Below are 24,562 nucleotides of genomic sequence, written 5' to 3'. Positions count from 1 at the left end.
GAGATAGATACAGACAGAGAGGTGCTCATTAGTCCTGGGTTCATGGGTGGTAGGAGGCTCTCAGCATTTTGTATATTACAATAATATTACTGTGATATTTCTGTGTAATGTTACTGTAATCAGACAGACAGACATAGATGTGTCAGTCCAGTGCTGGTGAAGGGAACCTAGGTTGATACATTGATACGTAAATACTGCGTGACTGAGTGTGAGAGGGACTGTCCACTCCTCCTCCTTCCCGTCTTCACTTCTCTCTCCTCCTCGCTCTCACACTCAGTCCTCTCTCCTCCTCCCATCCTCCCACGATCTTGCCCTTCTTCCTCCATCCATCCCCCTCACACCTCCTCCTCGCCTTGTCTTCCTCCTCTTCTCACCCAGTCCTCCTCACTACTCCACGTTACACCACAGTGTTCCTCTGTCTGTAGGGCGGGGGCGGTAGCACGGTCCCGGGTTTCAGGGCGAACTCCGTCAGGTACTCCTGGTTCTCAGCCACGGCGGGCCGGATACGTCCGTTCTGCCTGTAGAAGAAGCGCGTGCTGCAGTCCTGCAGGTACTCGGGGTTGTGCAGGGTGGCCTTGGGAGGGAGGCTATGCTGCCAGTACTCTGGATTGTCAAACGTCTTGTTCTTGTCTTGTCTGGTCTTCTTGTCCACCATGATGGTGCCTGTGAGACCGGGGTGGAGGGTGTACCCGGGGTGGGAAGGGTGACCTGGGTGCAGGATGTGCCCTGGGTGGGGGCCGGCTGCGCCGAGCCCCGGAGGTGCAGCGTATCCCGGTTGTGCGGAGACAGCGTGGGCGTTGGCTGCCTGGACGCTGTGGGAGGGGTTCCCTGCCTGGGTGGTGCCTGATTGGCCAGCAGTGATGCCAGTAGCGCCTGGTTGGCTGGTAAGGGTGGCGAGGATAGGGTTGTGTCCCCCAGGGACTCCGTTCTTTTTCAGGGTATAATCGGTGTAGTCTCCCTCTCCTGGCCCTGGTCCTCCGGGGTTGTGGAAGGTGTTGAGGTAGAGGGGCTCGTTGACATATTCGTCATCCACTCTGGGGCCGGAGCCGGCCTGCTGGGGACCTATGGGGGCCACCTGTCAAGTTAAAGTTTAGTTAAAGTGCATTCAAATAGCTAGATAGTAATAACATGGACTATCTTAAAACACTTCTATGTGTTTGGGTAGTAGATATCATAAAACAACGACTTAGAGGAATAACATGAGGTCACTAGACTCAACACATCAAAGTAGAAAAAAGGGGGGCAATGTCGACAACAGTAGAAAACTGTATACAAATTTAGGTGCATATAGTCCATAAGTAATAGTCCAAATAGTCCTAAAAAAGTCCACCTGGTAGGGGTTACAGGTGTCCAGGGTCAGGGTGTCTCCGTTCCTCCGGCGCGTCACGAACGGATTCTCCTCCACAGGGTTGAGATAGTCTGTTAGAGAGGGGGAAAGAATGAGAGACAGAGGGGAAGGAGAGAGAGAAAGAAAGAAAGAAAGAAAGAAAGAAAGAAAGAAAGAAAGAAAGAAAGAAAGAAAGAAAGAAAGAAAGAAAGAAAGAAAGAAAGAAAGAAAGAAAGAAAGAAAGAAAGAAAGAAAGAGCGAGAGAGCGAGAGAGCGAGAGAGGTTAGAGGCTTTGAGGATGAACAGAAGGTTTGGTATATTTTGATCTCTCTGATCTCTTCACTAGTCTGCCCTCAGCTTCTGACATGCCTCTATGTGTGCGAATGTGTGTGTGTACGATAGTGTGTGTGTGCATGTACATGTGTGCGTGTGTGAGTGTGTACGTGATGTGTTGTGCTCTAGGCCTTCGTCTTTACAGCTCTCTGGATCAAAGGGTGAGGAAGAGGAGGAGATGATGAAACCTGGTTCTGACATCACTAGCTACACTACAGAACAGTACACCCCCCTGGTAACAGATGAGGCTCATTTCAAAGGATCAGAAGAGGAGTCTTTCACCTATTTTTGCATTTCTGAACTTTTATCTAACTGGAACAGTTAATGCAAAGTTTCTGAACCAGAAGTTCAAAAATACAACAAAAACCCAAGTCTGTTGCTATGGATAAAAGCTTTTTCAAAGCAGACAAGACATCATAAACAGTTAAGAAGTGCTTCCTGTTGTACATGACATTACCTGAGGAAAACACTGAATATTGAAGACATGTTGTACCTGAGGAGGCCTTCTCCCTCATGGCGGTCAGGTATCCATCTTGGTCTGTGTCTCCTCTAGCTCCTCTCTCCCCCAGCATGATGGTGGGGTCTGCACTGTAGCGCTGTCCACTGCTGTCCTCCCCTGGACCTGAGGCTAAATAATAATAATGAAATTCATTTCTATAGCGCTTTTCATTACAGAGGAATCTCAATGCAACGATCTGCGTAGGCAAAATAACACAAACAAACAAGACAAAATATAGACAAAATATATGAAGAATCAAGGAAGTTAAAATAACTGCTAAAAGAGGTGTCACCTGGGGCTCCGCCTTGTCCTGGAGGTCCCGTGGGCCGGGGTGAGGCCTGCTTCCTTAGGGTGCCGTTACAGCGCTGGTCCTCGAAGCGTTTGTCCTCATGGCCGCTGCCGCCTTGCCCCCCTGCAGACTGGTCCCCTGGGGGCCTGCACCCTGGGACTACAGACAGGGACAGCACCCGTGGGATGGTCCCCATGGTACCCAACCTGTCTTCCATGCCGAAACTAGGGTCTTGGTACAAAAACTGGTTCTGTAGAGAGAGACACAAGAAGAGAGAGAGAGAGGAGACAGAAGAGAGAGGTTTTCATATACAGTATACACTGCTGTGGTATAGGTAACGCCTGGTACACAAACTGGTTCTGTAGAGAGCGACACAGGGGGACAAATAGGTTTAATACATACTCCTGTGTGTTGGTACTTGGTTTAAGGGAGTGTTCAAGAGTATTGGTTCAAGGGAGAAGAGAGTCCCCTCTGTGAACTTTCTCGTCCCTCCTCTTCCCTCCTCCCCCATTCTCTCTCCTACCCCCTCTCCCTGCAATCTCCCCCTGTCCTCACCCCTCCTGTGGGTGAGTGGTCTCTACCCTCCTTCATCACCCTCCTTCCCCACCTGATCTCTCAGTCTCAGCGGTGGTCTGCATGTGTGTAGTCAGCACTCACTGAGGAAAACAGAATCTCTCTCACGCTGTGTACCCTCCACCCTATAGCTACTTTCTCCCAAACACTTCTCCTCTCTGAACTCCTCTCTTCCCCCTTACAGAAAAATCATATATTGGAATATATTTCAATAAAATAGACATATATTTCAATATATTGGGAAAATGTATTCATCAAATATATAAATAAATAAAATATATGTAGATATATTTGTAAAATATATGTGTAAAATATATACCCACAACTCACAAGTCACAACCTTCTCTACCCCAAAGATAATGTTGAGTCTCTATTGACCTTTGGTACATTAGCATTAGGTTCCCAAAGTGCTGTTTTGCATGCAAAAGTTGGATCATATTTGAGTTGTAGCTGATGTATAGCCTACCTGCCACTTATGAAGCATAGTAAAAATAAATTAGGTGATTAGTTCAAAAAGACACTTGAACATAGAACATATCTGTAAATATATTTAAAATATATTTTCCTGAGCTGTCAATCACAATTTGAAATGTTCCCAAGCCACAGCCAGGCCTCCAACTGACAGAGCAGCCCTTACAATTTTGAGTTTTCTTCAGAAGAAGGAAAAGAGCAGCTGTCATCACCAAAAAGCTTTCTTGTGGATAACGGCATTTTATTTGATTATACATTCATAACATCGATTTAAAATATGTTTTTAACCTGGTGGGTGACAGAGGAAGATAATTTATTCAACTGCAAGCAAGAGATTTAATCAAGATTGCTAACATAGCTAGCTAGCTAGCTCCATTTTTTTTAGCTTGCCACCAATGTGCAGTGTGACTGACCAAGGTAAAAATTGTTTTGAAAATTAAAGTTGAGTAGAGTTCAGTAAAGTTAATGTCATGCATGTATTAGATATACAATACTTTAATTGCCAAAGCTATTGTTAAATGTTCTTGGCTAGCCAAGCAATGTGTTGCTTGCTTGCTAACTTAGCAAGCTTTAGTGACCCTGGTGTCTCTGATAGAATTGGCTAGCTCGAATTGGGAGCCTCAGCTGCCTATGGACAGACTCCTGCCAATGTAAGTAGTATTTTGTATCACTTAGCTAGCTAGTCCTCAATGAAGTTAAAATGTGTTCATGAACATTAAACCATATATTTATTCTTCATCTTGTGTGGAATTGTTTCACTGACTTTCTGTCTCTGCATTATCTATCTACAGGTGAGTTTGCAATGGACACTGGAGGTGAAAGAATCTGCATTGTAAGTATCAATTTGATGTTCATGAACATTAACCCCTAATTCTTCATCTTGTGTGGAATGTTTTCACTGACTGTCAACTTGTGAGTCTGAAAATTGACACTGCAGGTGAAGGAAGCTGCATTGTAAGTATAACTTTGATATTCCAAGGGATTATTTCAAAATACATATGTTGCACATACATTGTAGGTAATTTGTACATTATATTTTGTGTTTCAGATGCAACCTTCCATGCCACAATTCAACAACGGACCAAGTTATTTGAGCAAAAAAATCAGATTATTGAAAGCACTCTTTTAGTTGTCAGTCATGAGTCATTCATTCAAACTTTTCATAGTATACCACAGCATGCTATTATGATTTTGTGCTGAACTTTGTCATTTTATGCATTGCATTTTAATAAGGTCAAAAGCAACATTTTCCATTCATTAAAATACATGTCAACATATATCAACATTTTATGAAATATATTTTGTAATATATTTTACTAGCTACCACAGCATGCTGTCAAATTTGACCAAATGTGGCTATTTGATCAAGAAGTAGAGTGATGGAGTGCTGCATCAGATGACCTGGCCTCCACAATCAACCGACCTCAACCCAATTGAGATGTTTTGACATGAGTTGAACCACAGAGTGAAGGAAAAGCAGCCAACAAGTGCTCAGCATATGTGGGAACTCCTTCTAGACTGTTGGAAAACCATTCCAGGTAAAGCTGGTTGAGATAATGCCAAGAGTGTGCAAAGCTGTCATCAAAGCTGTCATCAAGAATCTGAAATATATTTGTTTAAAGCTTTTTTGGTTACTACATGATTACATATGTGCTATTTCATAGTTTTGATGTATTCACTGTTATTCTACAATGTAGAAAATAGTAAAAATAAAGAAAAATCCTAGAATGAGTAGGTGTGTCCTAACTTTTGACTGGAACTGTAAATATATTTTTTACATATATTTATATATATATATATGTACATATAAAACGTAAACATACATATATACAGTGCATTCGGAAAGTATTCAGACCCCTTTACTTTTTCCACATTTTGTTACATTTCCCTTATTCTAAAATGGATGTAATATTTTTTTCCTCTTCATCAATCTACACACAATACCCCATAATGACAAAGCAAAAACAGGTTTTTAGAAATGTTAACAAATGTCTTAAAAATTCTAAACTGAAATATGACATTTACGTAAGTATTCAGACCCTTTACTCAGTACTTTGTTGAAGCACCTTTGGCAGCGATTACAGCCTCAAGTCTTCTTGGGTATGACATTACAAGCTTGGCACACCTGTATTTGTGGAGTTTCTCCCATTCTTCTCTGCAGATCCTCTCAAGCTCTGTCAGGTTGGATGGGGAGTGTCGCTGCACAGCTATTTTCGGGTCTCTCCAGAGATGTTCGATGGGGTTCAAGTCTGGACTCTGGCTGGTTCACTCAAGGACATTCAGAGACTTGTCCCGAAACTACTCCTGCATTGTCTTGGCTGTGTGCTTAGGGTCATTGTCCTGTTGGAAGGTGAACCTTCGCCCCAGTCTGAGGTCATGAGCACTCTGGAGCATGTTTTCATCAAGGATCTCTCTGTACTTTGCTCTGTTCATCTTTCCCTCAATCCTGGCTAGTCTCCGAGTCCCTGCAGCTGAAAAACATCCCCACAGCATGATGCTGCCACCACCATGCTTCATCGTAGGGATGGTGCCTGGTTTCCTCCAGATGTGACGCTGGCATTCAGGCCAAAGAATTCAACCTTGGTTTCATCAGAACAGATACTCTTGTTTCTCATGGTCTGAGTCTGGTATGTGCCTTTTGGCAAACTCCAAGCAGGCTGTCATGTGCCTTTTACTGAGGAGTGGCTTCCGTCTGGCCACTTTACCATAAAAGCCTGATTGGTGGAGTGCATGCAGAGATGGTTGTCCTTCCTTGTCCTATGGTTCTCCCATCTCCACATAGGAACTCTGGAACTCTGTCAGAGTGGCCATGACGTTCTTGGTCACCTCGCTGACCAAAACCCTTCTCCCCCGATTGATCAGTTTGGCTGGGCGGCCAGCTCTAGGAAGAGTCTTGGTGGTTCCAAACTTCTTACATTTAAGAATGATGGAGGCCACTGTGTTCTTAGGGACCTTCAATGCTGCAGACATTTTTTTAGTACCTTCCCCAGATCTGAGCCTCGACACAATCATGTCTCGGCGCTCTACAGAGAATTCCTTCGACCTCATGGCTTGGTTTTTGCTCTGACTTTCACTGTCAACTGTGGGACCTTATATAGACAGGCGTGTGCCTTTCCAAATCATGTCCAATCAATTGAATTTACCACGGGTGGACTCCAATGAAGTTGTAGAAACATCTCAAGGATCATCAATGGAAACAGGATGCACCTGAGCTTAATTTGCGAGTCTCATAGCAAAGGTCTGAATACTTCTTTTTTTTAAATTGCAAAAATGTTTTCGTTTTGTCATTATAAGGTATTGTGTGTAGTTTGATGAGGAACATTTTAGAATAAGGCTGTAACGTAACAAAATGTGGAAAAAGGGAAGGGGTCTGAATCTTTCCAAATGCACTGTATATGGATATCTGTAATTTACATATAAGTTAATACATGTACATATAATTTTTCTGTAAGGCTCCTCCTCCTCTCTTCCTTCTCCCATCATCTCCTCTAATTTTCCTTTCTTCCTCCTCTCTTCCTCCTCTCACGAGAACAGACTCCAGACCTCACGCTGTGTACCCTTCACCCTATAACTACTCCTTCTCTGACAACTCCTCACATCACCTCACCTCCTCCTTCCTCATCTTTTCCTCCGCATCCCCCATATCAACACACTAAATACTGTAGCTCTTGGTTTTAAGTAGCCCTAGAGCATACAGTGGCAAGAAAAATTATGTGAACCCTTTGGAAATACCTGGATTTCTGCATAAATTGGTCATAACATTTGATCTGATCTTCATCTAGGTCACAGCAATAGACAAACAGTCTACTTAAACTAACAACACAAACAATTATACGTTTTCATGTCTTTATTGAACACACTGTGTAAACATTCACAGTGCAGGGTGGAAAAAGTATGTGAACCCTTGGATTTAATAACTGGTTGACCCTACTTTGGCAGCAATAACCTCAACCAAACGTTTTCTGTAGTTGCGGATCAGACCTGCACAACGGTCAGGAGGAATTTTGGACCATTCCTCTTTACAAAACTGTTACAGTTCAGCAATATTCTTGGGATGTCTGGTGTGAACTGCTCTCTTGAGATCATGCCACAGCATCTCAATCGGGTTGAGGTCAGAACTGGGCCACTCCAGATGGCGTATTTTCTTCTGTTGTGGATTTACTTCTGTGTTTTGGGTCGTTGTTCTGTTGCATCATCCAACTTCTGTTGAGCTTCAATTGGCGGACAGATAGCCTAACATTCTCCTGCAAAATGTCTTGATAAACTTGGGAATTAATTTTTCTGTCAATTATAGCAAGCAGCAAAGCAGCCCCAAACCATGATGCTCCCTCCACCATACTTTACAGTTGGGATGAGGTTTTGATGTTGTGTTGTGTGTTCCTTCCAAACAACTCAACTGTACTTTCATTAGTTTTGCTGTGGAACATGGAACAACATCTAGGTGCACTTTTGCAAACTTCAGACGTGCAGCAATGTTTTTTTGGACAGCAGAGGCTTCTTCCGCAGTGTTCTCCCATGAACACAATTCTTGTTTAGTGTTTTACGTATCGTAAACTCGTCAACAGAGATGTTAGCATGTTCCAGAGATTTCTGTAAGTCTTTAGCTGACACTCTAAGATTCTTCTTAATCTCATTGAGCATTCTGCGCTGTGCTCTTGCAGTCATCTTTGCAGGACGTCCACTCCTAGGGAGAGGAGCAACAATGCTGAACTTTCTCCATTTATAGACAATTGGTCTTACCGTGGACTGATGAACATCAGGGCTTTTAGAGATACTTTTGTAACCCTTTCCAGCTTTATACAAGTCTACAATTTTTTATCTTAGGTCTTCTGAGATCTCTTTTGTTCGAGGCATGGTTCACATCAGGCAATACTTCTTGTGAATAGCCAATTTACATTTTGTGAGTTTTTTTATAGGGCATGGCAGCTCTAACCAACATCTCCAATCTCATCTTATTGATTGGACTCCAGGTTAGCTGACTCCTGACTCCAATTAGCTTTTGGAGAAGTCATTAACCTAGGGGTTCACATACTTTTTCCAACCTACACTGTGAATGTTTAAATTATGTATTCAATATAGACAAGACAAATACAATAATTTGTGTGTTAATAGTTTAAGCTCACTATTTATGTCTATTGTTGAGATGTAGATGAAGATCAGATCAAATTTGATGACCAATTTATGCAGAAATCCAGGTAATTCCAAAGGGTTCACATACTTTTTCTTGCCATATCTGCCTATGTATGTACTGTATGTTGTGATAATTTAATCTGCAGTTACAACCTGAGAAGTGAATTTCAGTGCAACAGATGAGTGAAACCCACATGGGAAATCAACCAGTCAAACACAATATACTGAGACAGACATAAATTAGAAGAAATGCTTTTAAGATATCATTTAATGGAGTTTATCATGAAGGGGATCCGGGCTAAATTATGGAGTTCTGTGAAAAGTTCAAATAATTTCAAACTGTGTAGCTCAGCGTGCCCTTTGTCTACGGTTGAATAAGACTGGTATTTAAATATCAGAGAGCACTTTGTAGCCAGGCTTCTAGGGAAAGAAGAGATTAGGGAAAAAACTAGCATGTTGAATAGAGTAGGATAGAATAGAAAATAATAGAATAGAATGGAATACAATAGAATAAGATAGAATATAATAAAATGTAATATAATGAAAAATAATAGAATGCCCTCTGAGAGGGGCATTCTGTGTACAGGGATTCAACCTGTTAGAGTTGATGTGTGGGTAGGCCAGCAGAGATAAGAGAAGAGAGGAGGAGAGAGAAGGAGAAGAGATGAGAGGAGAGGAAAAGAAAGGAGAGGAGAAAAGGGAAAAGAAGAGGGGAGAGAAGAAAAGAAGAGGAGAGAAGAAGAGGGGAGAGGAGAGAAGAAGCGGGGAGAGGAGAGAAGTGGGGAGAGGAGAGAAGAAGAGGGGAGAGGAGAGTAGAGCCTTACCCTGTTGGAGTCAACACGTGTCCTGGGTGTGTACGCCAGCGGTGGGATATTAAAGACCTGAGGAACCAGGTACTCCTCAGCATCCATCAAATCCTCCAGCTCCTCCTCATCCAGCAGGCTCTGGAAGAACTTACTGTCGTTGGGGCTGGGCAGCTTCATACGGTCATCACCCTGGAGGGGGAGGGAGAGAGAGAGAGAGAGAGAGACCAATTACTCCTCGTACACTTACAATGTAATTTATTTTGGTTTGCAAAACGTATATCAACAAGATGTGCCTTTGAATCCCAGATGACGACACATACTATCCTGGTCGTTCACTCTACTCCCCAGGATAAGGAGGGGTGTTCGAGGGGAAGGTAAGATACGGTAAGGTAACTCACCTGGATGACCAGATAACGCTGGGGGTCCCGGGCCATCCTACAGAACTCTGCAGCTAGCTCCTTGAACTTGGGCCTGCTGTCTGCATCTATCATCCAACCTGGAAAAGACATAGGGAGAGCTTTAGATGTAGAGCCATGGATAAGGGAAACTGAAGGAGGATGTCCCAGTGTGCTGGTTAAGCTGGGCTTCCGTATATAGGTTACAGATCTTGTCATACTTTTGTGTTAGATTTTAATTATGTGGTTGATTAAAAAAAGTAACATTTTCTGATGATCAAATGTCCTTTTCTCAAAACCTATCACCTGCACAGCCATGTTAGTGTGTTAGTCTGCCAAGTTCCACAGACACGCAACCAATACCGCACCAAGGCAATCACTTGTGTGTCCTCTGTGCTACTCTACCAGATTGAAAGAGTAAAGGAGAGGAAGAGAGAGACAGAGACATGGTGACCTCCCCTAATCCTGTCCTGGCAGTCTGGTTTAATGAGCAGGGGCATTGGGTACAGGATCATGGAGGAAGGTGACAGAGGCTGTTGGTCAGTCAGTGACACCCTAGGCCCAATGTGTGAGGGAGGGGCCACAGCCAGAGGAGAGAGAGGGGCCAGAGAAGCGGCACAGCACAGCCAGGAAACACCAGGGTAGTGCTCTCTGCATGGACAGGGTGTGTGCTGGACATGGGGGCCGTCTGTGACCCTACCCTATACTGCTGGGGTCATAGCAGCGCGGTCATGTGGGAATGTGTGCGTGTGTGAGAGAGAGAGAAAGAGAGAGAGAAAGAAGGTATACAGGGTAGCTTACATTTGACCATGACCATGTATACATCTATGGTGCAGATGGGAGGTTGGGGAAGACGCTCTCCTTTCTCCAGCAGGTCTGGGATGTCCCGGGTCGGGATGCCATCATAGGGCTTCCCCCCAAACGTCATCAATTCCCAAATGGTCACCCCTGAGAAGAGGTGTAAAGTTAAAGGTTTGCCAAAGATAATAGATACAAATCGTAAGATTTCACCAGAGCATTCACATTACCGTATAAAAAAGATAGCATTAAGACACATTGATTGATTGATGTGAGTGTCCAGTCTTACCGTAGCTCCAGACGTCACTCTGGTGGGTAAACTTCCTGTAGTGGATACACTCCAAGGCCATCCACTTGATTGGCATCTGTAGTTATGGAGACACATACAGTGGGGTCTGAAAGTATTGACACCCTTGATAAAGATGAGCAATAATGACTATATAAAATAAATAATTCAAATATATTGTGTGCTCACAAAAATTGGGAAATTATTTTATTTTATACTAATATAATTGCTCAGAGAAATGAATGTTGTTTAACAAGTAAAATTTTTATTTTCTCAAAATTATTGACACCCCTAAACATTTTTATTTAAAGTAGTCAAAAGTGTAGTATTTGGTCGCATATACATAGCACGCAATGACTACATCAAGCTTGTGACTACAAACTTGTTGGATGCATTTTCAGTTAGTTTTGATTGTGTTTCAGATTATTTTGTGCCCAATATAAATGAATGGTAAATATCCACTATAACTGCCTTGTTGACGTAATACTTACAGGATATTAGCAAATTGCACGCAAACAGTTTTAGTGAAGGTTAAGGAGATGCCAAATGGATCACGTAAATAAATATTTGGTTACTTTTAGTCCCTTTTCAGACTAATTTTGATCGGAACAGTTTGCTCTTCCTCTAAATGCATCGTTGGCATTGGTAAAACAGGAAGTGTCACAAGAGAAAAATACATCATTAACTTCTTGGAACTATAGGGGGTGCTGTTCCGCATTAGCATATTTTGGTCTCCAAATTAAACTGCCTCGTGCTAAATTCTTGATCGTACAATATGCATATTATTGTTATTATTGGATAGAAAACACTTTCTAGTTTCTATAGCCGTTGGAATTTTGTCTCTGAGTGGTACAGAACTATATCTACAGCACTTTTCATGACAGGGGTCAGATTTCAGAAATTTTTACCCCTGATCTGGAGTCTGTTTTTAAGGTGACAGTGAATGCTATGAAGAAACCGACACTGCCTACGTCTTCCTCTGGGTGTCTGTACGTCATCACGTTTTGAATGGAGTCGATTGCACAATCACAGCCACTATAAAAGAACAAAACGTGGAGGTACCTCCCTTTCTCGTCGCGCGCCTGAAGCGTGAAGGACATCGGACTTGCCTCATTCCAAATCGTTGTTTAGCCAGCAATATTTCTCTGGTCATGTTTTTACTCGTTATAGTTGTTAAAAACATCATAATGTAGTTAATTTGAACCGTTTTATAGCAATTTATATCCGTTTAGTGCGATTCTGAGGAATTTCTTTGTCGTGCACTTTCTAGCTTTGGGAACGTTTCGGGGTCTCGGTCGTTGTTAGTGGACATTTCGAAGGACAGAGGACATCTATCGACCAAAAGAAGATTACAACATAGAAAGGATACATTGCCCAAGAATCTGATGGAAGAACAGCTCAAAGTAAGCAATATTTAATATGATAAATCGTTGTTCTGTCGAAATATTTTAAACGCATATTTCGCCATTTTGTTTGTTATCGCGTCACTTGGCGAACCCTGTATTGAAAAGTAAGGATAATTTTAAAAATGTAAGTCAGCGGTTGCATTAAGAACTAATTTGTCTTTCGATTCCTGTCAACCCTGTATTTTTTAGTCAAGTATATGATTAGCTTTCGATTAAACTAGATCACTCTGAAAGCTGACGTCCCTCATTTTGATGCTTGAGTTGCTACTATTTTCATTGTATAACCACGGTTTTGTATGGCTAAATATGCACATTTTCGAACAAACTGTATATGTATGTTGTAAAATGATGTTACAGGAGTGTCATCGGAAGAATTCTGAGAAGGTTAGTGAAAAAATTAATATATTTTGGCGGTGATTACGTTATAGCGCTCTTTGGCTGGAATCGATGCTCTGGTAACGTTTTCACATGTGGTATGCTAACTTATCGATTTATTGTGTTTTCGCTGTAAAACGCTTAGAAAATCTGAAATATTGTCTGGAATCACAAGATCTGGGTCTTTCCATTGCTATGCTTTGTCTATTCTTATGAAATGTTTTATTAAGAGTAAATTGGTCATACACGTTGCTCTCTATAGTAATTCTAGTCGTCTTGTGATGGTCGGTGCAATTGTAAACTGTGATTTCTACCTGAAATATGCACTTTTTTCTAACAAAACCTATCCTATACCATAAATATGTTATCAGACTGTCATCTGAAGAGGTTTTTTCTTGGTTAGTGGCTATCAATATCTTAGTTTAGCCGAATTGGTGATAGCACCTGAAGTAGTAAGAAACTGATGGAGTTAGAAAAGTGGTGTATTTTGCTAACGTGTTTAGCTAATAGATTTACATATTTTGTCTTCCCTGTAAAACATTTTAAAAATCTGAAATGGTGGCTTTATTCACAAGATCTGTATCTTTCATCTGGTGTCTTGGACTTGTGATTTAATGATATTTAGATGCTACTATCTACTTGTGAAGCTATGCTAGCTATGCTAATCAGTGTGTGGGGGGGTGGGGGGTGATCCCGGACCCGGGGTAGAGGCTCGTTAGAGGTTAAGAAATATGTATGGCCAGAATTGGACATCATGGGCTGATTACAGATGAAGGATCTTAATTTGAGGCAGTTTGCAACAGCAGGAATATTCTCAGCAATAAAATGAAGATGCTACACCTGTAAGTTCTGAACTAAAAACCATGCTCATTAGAGTCTCCATGAAATTTTTAGTCCAGAACTAGGCTTGACCTCCAGGAAACCAGACATGCTAGCCTCCCCTGTTATTGGTAATGGTGAGAGGTTAGCATGCTTTCGGGGTGTGATCTTTGACCCTCTCAAACGTTCTCAAAAAGCTATTTTCATGGAGTTCACATTTCTTGTGGCCACCACCCCCATCAAAGTTACTCATCCCTGCACTAAGGTATAGAGAATACACACATCTAGAAGAATACAGGACAGGGAACAGACAGAGAGGAGAGAGGCTCACATTTCTGGAGCAGCAAAACAGTAGGCAGACATAGATTCTCTTTTTCTCGAAGTATTTCCGGCCATGCTTACCTTGCCCCCGTCAGCGTTGTACTCCTTCTCGTTGACGTCCAGCAACCGAGCCAGACCAAAGTCAGTGATCTTGATGTGGTTGGGGGACTTGACCAGCACGTTACGGGCAGCCAAGTCCCTGTGCACCAGTCTCCGCTCTTCCAGATACATCATACCCTGCAAAAAACACACCAACAAACACTGTTACTGAACAGTGAAGAAACATTGTCATCATCATTATCAGCAGCAGCAACATCATCCTCATCATCATCTTCATTATTACCACCATCATCTTCATGGCTGGTATCATCATCATGATCATCATCATCATGAATTACAACACCACATCTCTTTTTGTAGTGATGGGCATTCCGGCTCTTTTCAGTGAGCCGGCTCTTTTGGCTCCCAAACGGCTCTTTAAAAATATATATTTTTTGTATTTTTTCAAGTCAAACAGTTTGCGATAGTTTGACTATGATTGGTGTTAAAACAATTCTAATTAAATTATTAAATGAAATCATACTCTACCTTAACCACAATGTATTTCAAAATGCATTGGTTTGTTATGAAAAAGAATGCTATTAAACATGTGCATTTAAAGTATAACTTTTTCATGTTTATAAATAAAGTGTATATAAATCTGACCATTCAAAACGAATACAATCTGAACAGCATAATAATAGAATATTGCACCGTATCAAAGAAAAATAAATAATGTGCAAACTGCAGCATCCCACTTAAAACATTAAACTGGTCCCTCTTTTCTCTCTCTTCTTTATTGCCATGTTATAACCAGCAGTACACAGCAATGCTGACCATATTTTTCTTTTATGAGAGATTTGTATTCAGAAATGCAAGCTGCCTCACTTTCGAGGGACTGATGTGGTTTCTTCTCTCAGTAATTATTTGTCCCGTTTTCGAGAAGACCCTCTCAGAGGGAACGGATGTGGCCACTATGCAGAGTGTCCCTGTCATGACTTTAGTAAGCCGTGGGTAGACAGAGTCCTTGTTCTTCCACCAGCTCAGAGGATCTGCAGATCTTTGGAGAAGGGACACCTCCAAATAGGATCGGACCTCAATTATGGCATCTGCTGATGGATTCCTTCGTGCTGCATCCCCAGTTGCTCTCTCGTCAAACAGCATCCAAACAGCAGACGTCCGTGGCACTACTGCTGGTGCTTCACCTGATCCCTCTTCTTCTTGTTGTCCTGGTGCCTGAGCCAACTGACTGCTGGGGCTGTCCCTCCCTGCTGCTGAGGTTATTCTTTGAAGAGCCTCATCAATCGCTTTGGCATCACTGAAGGCTAACTTCTTAAAGCTGGGGTCAAGCGCAGAGGTTGCTGATAGCACGTGATTATATTCCATTCTGTGGAACTTTCTGTCCATTGATGAACATAGGGCGTCCATCAACTCTGTCACATGTCCTGTAGTTACATTTGCTTCTCTCTGGTGGCTGGCTGTGATTTGCTGCAGATCCTTACACAGGAGTATCATTTTTGAGGCTGTCACATAGCTGAAAAGAGAGAACAGTAACTTATTAATTCAGGTTCATGTTTTGTCTACTGATACTACATTCTCATCTACTGCTCATACAGTTGAAGTCGGAAGTTTACATACACTTAGGTTGGAGTCATTATAACTCGTTTTTCAACCACTCCACAAATTTCTGTGTAAACAAACTATAGTTTTGGCAAGTTGGTTAGGACATCTACTTTGTGCATGACAAAAGTAATTTTTCCAACAATTGTTTACAGACAGATTATTTCACTTATAATTCACTGTATCACAATTCCAGTGGGTCAGAAGTTCACATACACTAAGTTGACTGTGCCTTTAAACAGCTTGGAAAATTCCAGACAATTATGTCATGGCTTTAGAAGCTTCTGATAGGCTAATTGACATCATTTCAGCCAATTGGAGGCGTCCCTGTGGATGTATTTCAAGGCCTACCTTCAAACTCAGTGCCTCTTTGCTTGACATCATGGGAAAATCAAAAGAAATCAGCCAAGACCTCAGAATTTTTTTTTAGACCTCCACAAGTCTGGTTCATCCTTGGGAGCAATTTCCAAATGCCTGAAGGTACCACGTTCATCTGTACAAACAATAGTACGCAAGTATAAACACCATGGGACCACGCAGCCGTCATACCGCCCAGGAAGGAGACGCGTTCTGTCTCCTAGAGATGAACGTACTTTGGTGCGAAAGTGCAAATCAATCCCAGAATAACAGCAAAGGACCTTGTGAAGATGCTGGAGGAAACAGGTACAAAAGTATCTATATCGACAGTAAAACAAGTCTTATATCGACATAACCTGAAAGGCCGCTCAGAAAGGAAAACCGTCATAAAAAAGACAGACTACGGTTTGCAACTGCACATGGGAACAAAGATGGTACTTTTTGGAGAAATGTCCTCTGGTCTGATGAAACAAAAATAGAATTGTTTGGCCATAATGACCATCGTTATGTTTGGAGGACAAAGGGGGAGGCTTGCAAGCCGAAGAACACCATTCCAACCGTGAAGCAATGGGGGTGGGCATCATCATGTTGTGGGGGTGCTTTGCTGCAGGAGGGACTGGTGCACTTCACAAAATAGATGGCATCATGAGGGAGGAAAATGATGTGGATATATTGAAGCAACATCTCTAGACATCAGTCAGGAAGTTAAAGCTTGGTCGCAAATGGGTCTTCCAAATGGACAATGACCCCAAGCATACTTCCAAGTTGTAGTAAAATGGCTTAAGGACAACAAAGTCAAGGTATTGAGGTTGCCATCACAAAGCCCTGACCTCAATCCCATAGAAAATGTGTGGGCAGAACTGAAAAAGTGTGTGCAAGCAAGGAGGCCTGTAAACCTGACTCAGTTACACAAGCACTGTCAGGAGGAATGGGCCAAAATTCACCCAACTTATTGTGGGAAGCTTGTGGAAGGCTACCCAAAACGTTTGACCCAAGTTAAACAATTTCAAGGCAATGCTACCAAATACTAATTGAGTGTATGTAAACTTCTGACCCACTGGGAATGTGATGAAAGAAATAAGTGCTGAAATAAATAATTCTCAATACTATTATTCTGACATTTCACATTCTTAAAATAAAGTGGTGATCCTAACTGACCTAAGACAGGGAATATCTACTAGGATTAAATATCAGGAACTGTGAAAAACTGAGTTTAAATGTATTTGGCTAAGGTGTATGTAAACTTCCGACTTCAACTGTATATAATACTGGATTAAATAATGATGTAGTTACAACTGCATACTGTACCTCTCTCCACTGATCTCCACAGTGACCTGCTAAAAGGGTTCCAGGACTCTGCACACCTCTTCCACCACCTCCCATTCCTCTTGGGTCAGAGCATCAACAGGTGCAGTGACAATGGCCAAGGTAGAGATGATGGCATCCTTTGACTCAAGAAACCGCTTCAACATATACAATGTTGAATTCCAACTTGTAGTGCAGTCTTGTTTAGGCCTCAGCTCAGGCATCCCCATCTGGCGTTGCGTAGACTTTAGGTTTTCAGCACCTACTGTGCTCCTGTGGAGGTTCTCTGAGGTGTGCCTGTCAATGAACTCAAAGCAGTCCAGAAGACAGCTAGACATCAAAAAATCTTCAATGAAGTGACATGTAACCAACATGTAAGAAGTGATTACCCTTGATGTTCAGCAGTCAGTGGTAAGGCAAACTGCAGTAGCTTTTTGGACTCTTTCCCGCACTGAAGCCTGTATGCTCTCGTACAGTTGTGGAGTAAGTGATTTTGAAATGGTTTTCCTCCTTGGAATTGTGTACATCGGCTTTAGTCTATTGCTATAATTTCTAAAAACCTTTGTCCTCCACGATTGAAAATGGCTGGAAATCGGTGGAAATCATTTTAGCCAATGCAATATCGATTTGGCCTTGTTTTGCTACAGACATAGACTTTGGCATAAACTGGTCCATAGAAGAATGCATTGCTGTGGGTCGCGGAGTAGGCCTTCTTGACTGAGTGGATACGTGTGGAGGTGCTGGCTCCACCACTATCACTAGCAGGCCCGCTAGATTCTCGAAGCTCCGCTACAGCTAGCTTCACGGTTGGGTGCACAGTTGGCCTATGCCGGTGTAGGTTGTGTGTAGAACCAGCTGTATATGATATTTTGTTTTGGCAGATTCTACACTGTGCTCTAACATTGTCTACATTATTAAAATGCATCCAAATGCTACTGTGCTTCCGACTCATTTTCTAGCTGTTGTTTTCACAGATGTCCTTCCTCTCTCTCCTCGGCTGCTAAGTGTGTGACTGTGAGTGAGTTGGCTCGGCCCTCCCTCACGCATCTTTGGTTCATTGGTTGATACTGCGTGTTTGATTGACAGGAACAACAGGTGAGGCTGTTAGTCTGAGCAGACAGTCAGAACGAATGTGTGTGCGCTTGAGCATTTAGCCCTATATTATTTCATAAATTTTTTCGTTCTTTGAATTAGTTAATTCTATTCATTTAAATCTTTTGATTATTAATATCTTTTAATATTTTTATAAATAGATTCGGCTCTTCTGATATGCGAGCTGGCTCCCAACGTTCAACTACAAGAGCCGGCTCTTAGAGCCGACTCGTTCGCGAACGACCCATCACTAATCTTTTGGGCACAAAACTTTATCACCAATATCATCAGCTATGCAAACCTTTAATCAACTATCATAATTGATTTGACTCTTCAGAAGGAGAATCCATGTCATAACAGTGTATTGGGGCTCGGCAAAGTGTCATATTTTTTAACTAATCAATGAAAAAATAACAACTTGAGTCACCACCCTTTAAAAAATAGATAGTTTGCAGCGATAAGGCCCGACTGAGAGTCTTTCTTTCCCTGATAACGTTTCCTGGTGCAGAAGCACCTATCTGTGTGATAAAACTCCTGAAATAGATTTTGTGGAGGAGCGAACAATACGGGTAATTGATTAACGTGTGTATGGAGGAAGTGTGTAGCAGAGACCCTATACATGGCAACACTGCTATTGTTGTACAATAGAGCTTCTTCTATTTCCTTACGACACTTGAGGTCAAGAGTCCCCGCACCAAGCAACACCTTCTAATAAAGCTGTATGTGAGCTGCAGTGTTTAACCTAAAAAAGTATTGTAGACTGAAGTTCAAAGTAGAGAAGAACAAAAAAGCTACTCAAGAACTTGAGCAGCCCACACAAAGTGAGTGTCCTGCATCTGATGGCAGAGCAAAATGCACACACCATGCACCCACATATCAATGAAAGGCTATTCAATGCCAAAGTAACAGCAGTGTCTGAACAAATATCGCCTGCGCTATAGAACTATAGTCCCCATTGTATATCGCTACAAGATTGCCCCAGCCTCTGAAGAATAAGAAAAGCAAATTCACCTATTTAAGTTGGTCTCAGAGTAAGAGAAAGCACGTTGGGGCCAAGCAGTGAGCAAACAGAGAACAGGCCTTATTTGAAACCATAACAAATTGGATTTAGGTTGGAATGGGTAGACTGGGGGCTGAGGAGGAGGGGGGAGGAGTAGAAGGAGCGTGGAGGTGGTATAAGAGGTGAGATTCCAGTGGTAAGGCTGTCATCCCACCGGCTCATTTGGGCGGGAGAAAGAAGAAAACACAACCTGCTGTCTCCCTCACGCCCCTCCCTTTTTCACCCTCTTTCACCCTCGTTCTCTTTCTTTCTACCGCTCTCCCACTCCCACGTTCTCTCTCGCTCTCCCTCTGTTTCTTTCTCTCACCATCCCTCTCTCTCTAAGCAGGGGAATGGGGGAGAGGGGTATTGAAGGGGAGGTGCAGACAGGTCTTCCATACCAAGCAGGCACAACAGGGAAAGAGGAATGAGAGCTGTGCGGAAATAGAGAAGGAGAGAGAGAGAAAGAGAAAGAAAGAGAGAGAAAGAACGAGATAGAAAGAACGAGAGAGAAAACAAAACGAGAGAGAGAGGAGACAAGGAAGAGTAGTGGGTCAATTCTAGTGTTGATGTTCTCCGTTACATAGGCCACGTATAGGGGGATGTGTCTGCTATGATACAATGTTCGGGTTCAAACAGGCGTGATCACACACGTGCACACGCACACATGCACGTACATAGGTACGCACGCAAGCAAGTACGTATGCACGCACACACATGATAATCCCTGCTATATCCTAACCTTCTTTGAACCCAGTCATCCCAGCCATCTGAAAGAAAAGCATGCTGTCAGAGTGTCTTTCCTCTGTTCCTCTGTGCTGTTGATCCACTACAGACCCTTCTCTGACTCTCCCTTTCCCTCTCTCCCTCTCTCTCCCATTCTCTCTCTTTAACACTGGTTGGCTTCAATGTGATGAATAGCTCAGCAATAATTGTCCATTAAAAGTGAATTACCTGTGGATTTGGAAGGCTAAACACAGAGGTGGGAATGAAGAGGGAATGGATCTGTTCTGACACAGACAGACAACCATCCGAAATATGGACACTGCTTCGCTCTCTGTGTGTTCTTTGGAGGAGGAAAAGAGGAAGAGAGGATGGGAGGAAGAGAGGAAGAGGATGGGAGGAAGAGAGGGAGAGGATGGGAGGAAGAGAGGGAGAGAGTATGGGAGGAACAGAGGGAGAGGATGGGAGGAAGAGAGGGAGAGAGGATGGGAGGAAAAGAGGGAGAGAGGATGGGAGGAAAAGAGGGAGAGGATGGGAGGAAGAGAGGGAGAGGATGGGAGGAAGAGAGGGAGAGAGTATGGGAGGAAAAGAGGATGGGAGAAAGAGAGGAAGAGGGTGGGAGGAAGAGAGGGAGAGAGGATGGGAAGAAGAGAGGGAGAGAGTATGGGAGGAAAAGAGGATGGGAGGATGAGAGGAAGAGGGTGGGAGGAAGAGAGGAAGAGGATGGGAGGAAGAGAGGGAGAGGATGGGAGGAAGAGAGGGAGAGAGTATGGGAGGAAGAGAGGGAGAGGATGGGAGGAAGAGAGGGAGAGAGGATGGGAGGAAAAGAGGGAGAGAGGATGGGAGGAAGAGAGGGAGAGAGGATGGGAGGAAAAGAGGGAGAGAGGATGGGAGGAAAAGAGGATGGGAGGAAGAGAGGAAGAGGATGGGAGGAAGAGAGGATGGGAGGAAAAGAGGATGGGAGGAAGAGAGGAAGAGGGTGGGCGGAAGAAAGGAAGAGAGGATGGGAGGAAGAGAGGATGAGGATGGGAGGAAGAGAGGATGAGGATGGGAGGAAGAGAGGAAGAGGATGGGAGGAAGAGAGGAAGAGGGTGGGAGGAAGAAAGGAAGAGAGGGTGGGAGGAAGAGAGGATGAGGTTGTGTGTGGTAAGCGGGGGGAGTAGGTGTGTGGCTGTGACTGACAAACTGTGTGTGTGTGTGTGTGTGTGTGTGTGTCACTGACTAACTGTGTGTGATTGTGTGTGTGTTCAGTGGCAGTCAGCCGGTGTGCGTTGTGCGTGAGTCGTGCTGATGGGTCCTGACAGAATCTTATTTGTACATAAATCGCTCTCTCTCTCAGTAATCTCCTCAATTTTCAAGACAATTAAGCAGTGGAAGGAAAATGGATGGCTTGCCAACGCTTGAATGTTAATTACCTAGCACAATGATACGGTGTGTGTGTGTTTGTGTGTGTTTGTGTGTGTGTGTGGGGATGGAGATGGGGAGTGAAGTGTTTAGGATTGGAAGTGAGGGACCGAGCTGAGCGGTGGAGGACGTGGAGACACTTAGCTTGTTTTCCCCCACCTGGTCGGTTTATCTGATTGCTGCTCAATGAGGTGGACACGGTAGGTGGGAACAAAGACCAGGAACCGGAACATAAGACTGTGTGTATGTGTGTGTGTCTCTCTGTGTGTGTGTGTGTGTGTGGGTGTGTGGTTAATGCTGGGTTGTGATAAACACATACATATACTAGGTGAGGAGAGGTGAGAAGAAGAGAGAAAAGATGAGGAGAGGTGAGGAGAGTTGAGAAGGGGACAGGAGAGGGGAGGAGAGACAGGAGAGAAGAGGAGACAAAAGGTGAGAAGAGGAGAGGTGAGGAGAGAATGGGAGAGGAGAGAAGAGGTGAGGAGAGGAGAGGTGAGGAAAGGAGAAGAGAGATGAGAAGAGGAGAGAAAATGAGAGGAGAGGAGAGAAGAGGTGAGGAGAGAAGAGGTGAGGAGAGTTGAGAAGGGGACAGGAGAGGGGAGGAGAGACAGGAGAGAAGAGGAGATGAAAGGTGAGAAGAGGAGAGGTGAGGAGAGAATAGGAGAGGATAGAAGAGGAGGGGAGAGGAGAGGAGAGGTGAGGAAAGGAGAAGAGAGGTGAGAAGAGGAGAGAAAAGGAGAGGAGAGGAGAGAAGGGGTGAGGAGAGTTGAGAAAGGGACAGGAGAGGGGAGGAGAGACAGGAGAGAAGAGGAGACGAAAGGTGAGAAGAGGAGAGGTGAGGAAAGGAGAGAAGAGGTGAGAAGAGGAGAGAATAGGAGAGGAGAGAAGAGGTGAGGAGAGGAAAGGTGAGGAGAGGTGAGGAAAGGAGAAGAGAGGTGAGAAGAGGAGTGAAGAGGTGAGGAGAGGTGAGGTGAGAAGAGGAGAGAAGAGGAGAGGAGAGAAGAGGTGAGGAAAGGTGAGGTGAGAAGAGGAGAGGTGAGAAGAGAAGAGGAGAGGTGAGGAGAAGAGAGGAGAGGAGAGAAGAGGAGAGGTGAGGAGAAGAGAGGTGAGAAGAGGAGAGAAGAGGAGAGGTGAGAAGCTGAGAGGTGAGGAGAGGAGGGAAGAGAAGAGGAGAGAAGAGGTGAGAAGAGGAGTGAAGGGGGGAGGAGAGAATTGAAGAGAAGAGGAGAGGTGAGGAGATGTGAGGGGAGGGGAGGAGAGGCTTGAAGCGGGGAGGTGAAGAGATGAGAGGCAAGGAGAGAAGGGGATAGGAGAGGTGAGGAGAGAAGAGGAGAGGTGAGGAGAGGGGAGGAGAGGTGAGGAGAGTTGAGAAGGGGATAGGGGAGGGGAGAGAAAGGAGAGAAGAGGAGACAAAAGGTGAGAAGAGGAGAGGTGAGGAAAGGAGAGAAGAGGTGAGAAGAGGAGAGAATAGGAGAGGAGAGAAGAGGTTAGGAGAGGTGAGGAGAGAAGAGCAGAGGTGAGGAGAGATGTGAGAAGGGGATAGGAGAGGGGATGAGAGAAGAGGAAAGAGGAAAGAGGAGAGGTGAGGTGAGGTGAGGAGAGAAGAGAATTGAGATGAGGAGAGAAAGGGAGAGAAGAGAAGAGGAGAGGTGAGGAGAGATGAATGGAGGAGAGGGGAGGTGAGGAGAGAAGGGGAGAGGAGAGGAGAGGTGAGAAGAGGTGAGTAGAGGAGAGGAGAGGAGAGGAGGGGAGAAGAGGAGAGAAGTAAGGAGAGAAGAGGAGAGGAGAGGTGAGGTGAGGAGAGAAGAGAAGAGGAGAGGTGAGGAGAGAAGAGGAGACGTGAGGAGAGAAGAGGAGACGTGAGGAGAGAGACCTAGGCTGGCAGTGTGCTCTAAGAATCCATTTCACAACACACTGACACTTCTTTACTTTATTTTATACACACGCACACAACCCTTTAAGACCAAACACTTACAGAACACAGAATCATCTATAATAAAGTGAGTCCCTCTCTTTGTTGTAAGATGCTATTTTTGATGGTAGACTACCATTCTACATTACAACATCATACATAGGCTCCAAATCTATGTTTGTTCTCTCTCTCTCTCTCTCTCTCTCTCTCCCCACCTCTCTCTCTCTCGCTCTTTTTCTCTCTTGTGGACGCCTGCCAATACCATTACAAAGGGAGAGGACAGAGAACAGAGAGCTCGGTGGGTGCGTGGTGTAGGCAGCTGAGAGTGTATTTAAAATAGATTACTTGTGGAAGCTAGGCAGGAGATCAATGATCACTGATTACAGCAGGCTTGATAATGCTTCTCATCCACATAATATTTATCCTTCGTGTCTACTTCAAAGGGATGAGAAATCAATGCACACAATGTCCATTTAGACACTTGATCCTATGAAAATAGAACAGATAGGCCTGATGGCAGTGGCTGAAATGACACCCTATTCCCTATGTAGCGCACTACTTTGATACCCTATTACCCATGTACGTATACACTATATAGTACACTACTTTTGACCAAAGCCCTATGACTGGTCAGACAGGATAATTATTAAGGGCAGCAGCCCATGACTTAAAAAGGAAAGTTACCATTAGACAGTTACATCTGTTCTGACTGAAGAGCTCCAGAGTCAAACATGAGACCCCCATGAACTACGAGATGCTGTGCTTTTTACTCAGACCTGCTGTTTGATGCTTTGGTACCAAGGCTTCAGTGAAAAGGACAATACATAAATCAAATACTTTTCAAGGAAGAAAATCGCATCATGGTCAATTTCCACTCTGTTCTGCTGTCTAGATGTCTAGCAGTCACAGTGTACGAAGTCCACATGAGGACAGACAGATGCATGTGTGTGCATTCGTCCTTATGTACACTACCGTTCAAATGTTTGGGGTCACTTAGAAATGTCCTTGTTTGTGAAAGAAAAGCAAATGTTTTTGTCCATTAAAATAACATCAAATTGATCAGAAATACAGTGTAGACATTGTTAATGTTGTAAATGACTATTGTAGCTGGAAACTACACATTTATGGAATATCTACATTGGCGTACAGAGGCCCATTATCAGCAACTATCACTCCCGTGTTCCAATGGCAAGTTGTGTTACTAATCCAAGTTTATCATTTTAAAAGGCTAATTGATGATTAG

The 24,562-nt window shown here is 43.5% G+C and overlaps 2 protein-coding genes across 2 annotated transcripts in view; both read right to left on the bottom strand.

Annotated features, from left to right (window-relative positions):
- Window positions 1-355: 355 nt before the first annotated feature.
- Window positions 356-7,135, bottom strand: LOC120057805 (receptor tyrosine-protein kinase erbB-4-like). Its single transcript, XM_039006270.1, has 5 exons — window positions 7,100-7,135; window positions 2,452-2,698; window positions 2,154-2,288; window positions 1,331-1,419; window positions 356-1,075 (listed from the first exon to the last, which is right to left on the bottom strand). The coding sequence occupies exons 1-5, from the start codon at window positions 7,133-7,135 to the stop codon at window positions 398-400; spliced, it is 1,185 nt and encodes a 394-aa protein (XP_038862198.1). The 3' UTR covers window positions 356-397.
- Window positions 7,136-9,009: 1,874 nt separating this feature from the next.
- LOC120057804 (receptor tyrosine-protein kinase erbB-4-like) overlaps window positions 9,010-24,562 on the bottom strand; it is a 468,628-nt gene continuing 453,075 nt past the window's right edge. Inside the window, exons 20-25 of the mRNA XM_039006269.1 lie at window positions 13,910-14,065; window positions 10,911-10,986; window positions 10,625-10,771; window positions 9,827-9,924; window positions 9,447-9,617; window positions 9,010-9,042 (exon numbers count right to left, since the gene is read on the bottom strand). Coding sequence (XP_038862197.1) covers window positions 9,010-9,042; window positions 9,447-9,617; window positions 9,827-9,924; window positions 10,625-10,771; window positions 10,911-10,986; window positions 13,910-14,065 — 681 coding nt within the window. The remainder of the gene's footprint in view (window positions 9,043-9,446; window positions 9,618-9,826; window positions 9,925-10,624; window positions 10,772-10,910; window positions 10,987-13,909; window positions 14,066-24,562) is intronic.

Source organism: Salvelinus namaycush, chromosome 13, assembly GCF_016432855.1.
Source record: "Salvelinus namaycush isolate Seneca chromosome 13, SaNama_1.0, whole genome shotgun sequence".
Taxonomy (NCBI): Eukaryota; Metazoa; Chordata; class Actinopteri; order Salmoniformes; family Salmonidae; genus Salvelinus; species Salvelinus namaycush.
Note: the sequence above shows the minus strand (reverse complement) of the source record. Positions and strands in the feature narration are given on the sequence as shown.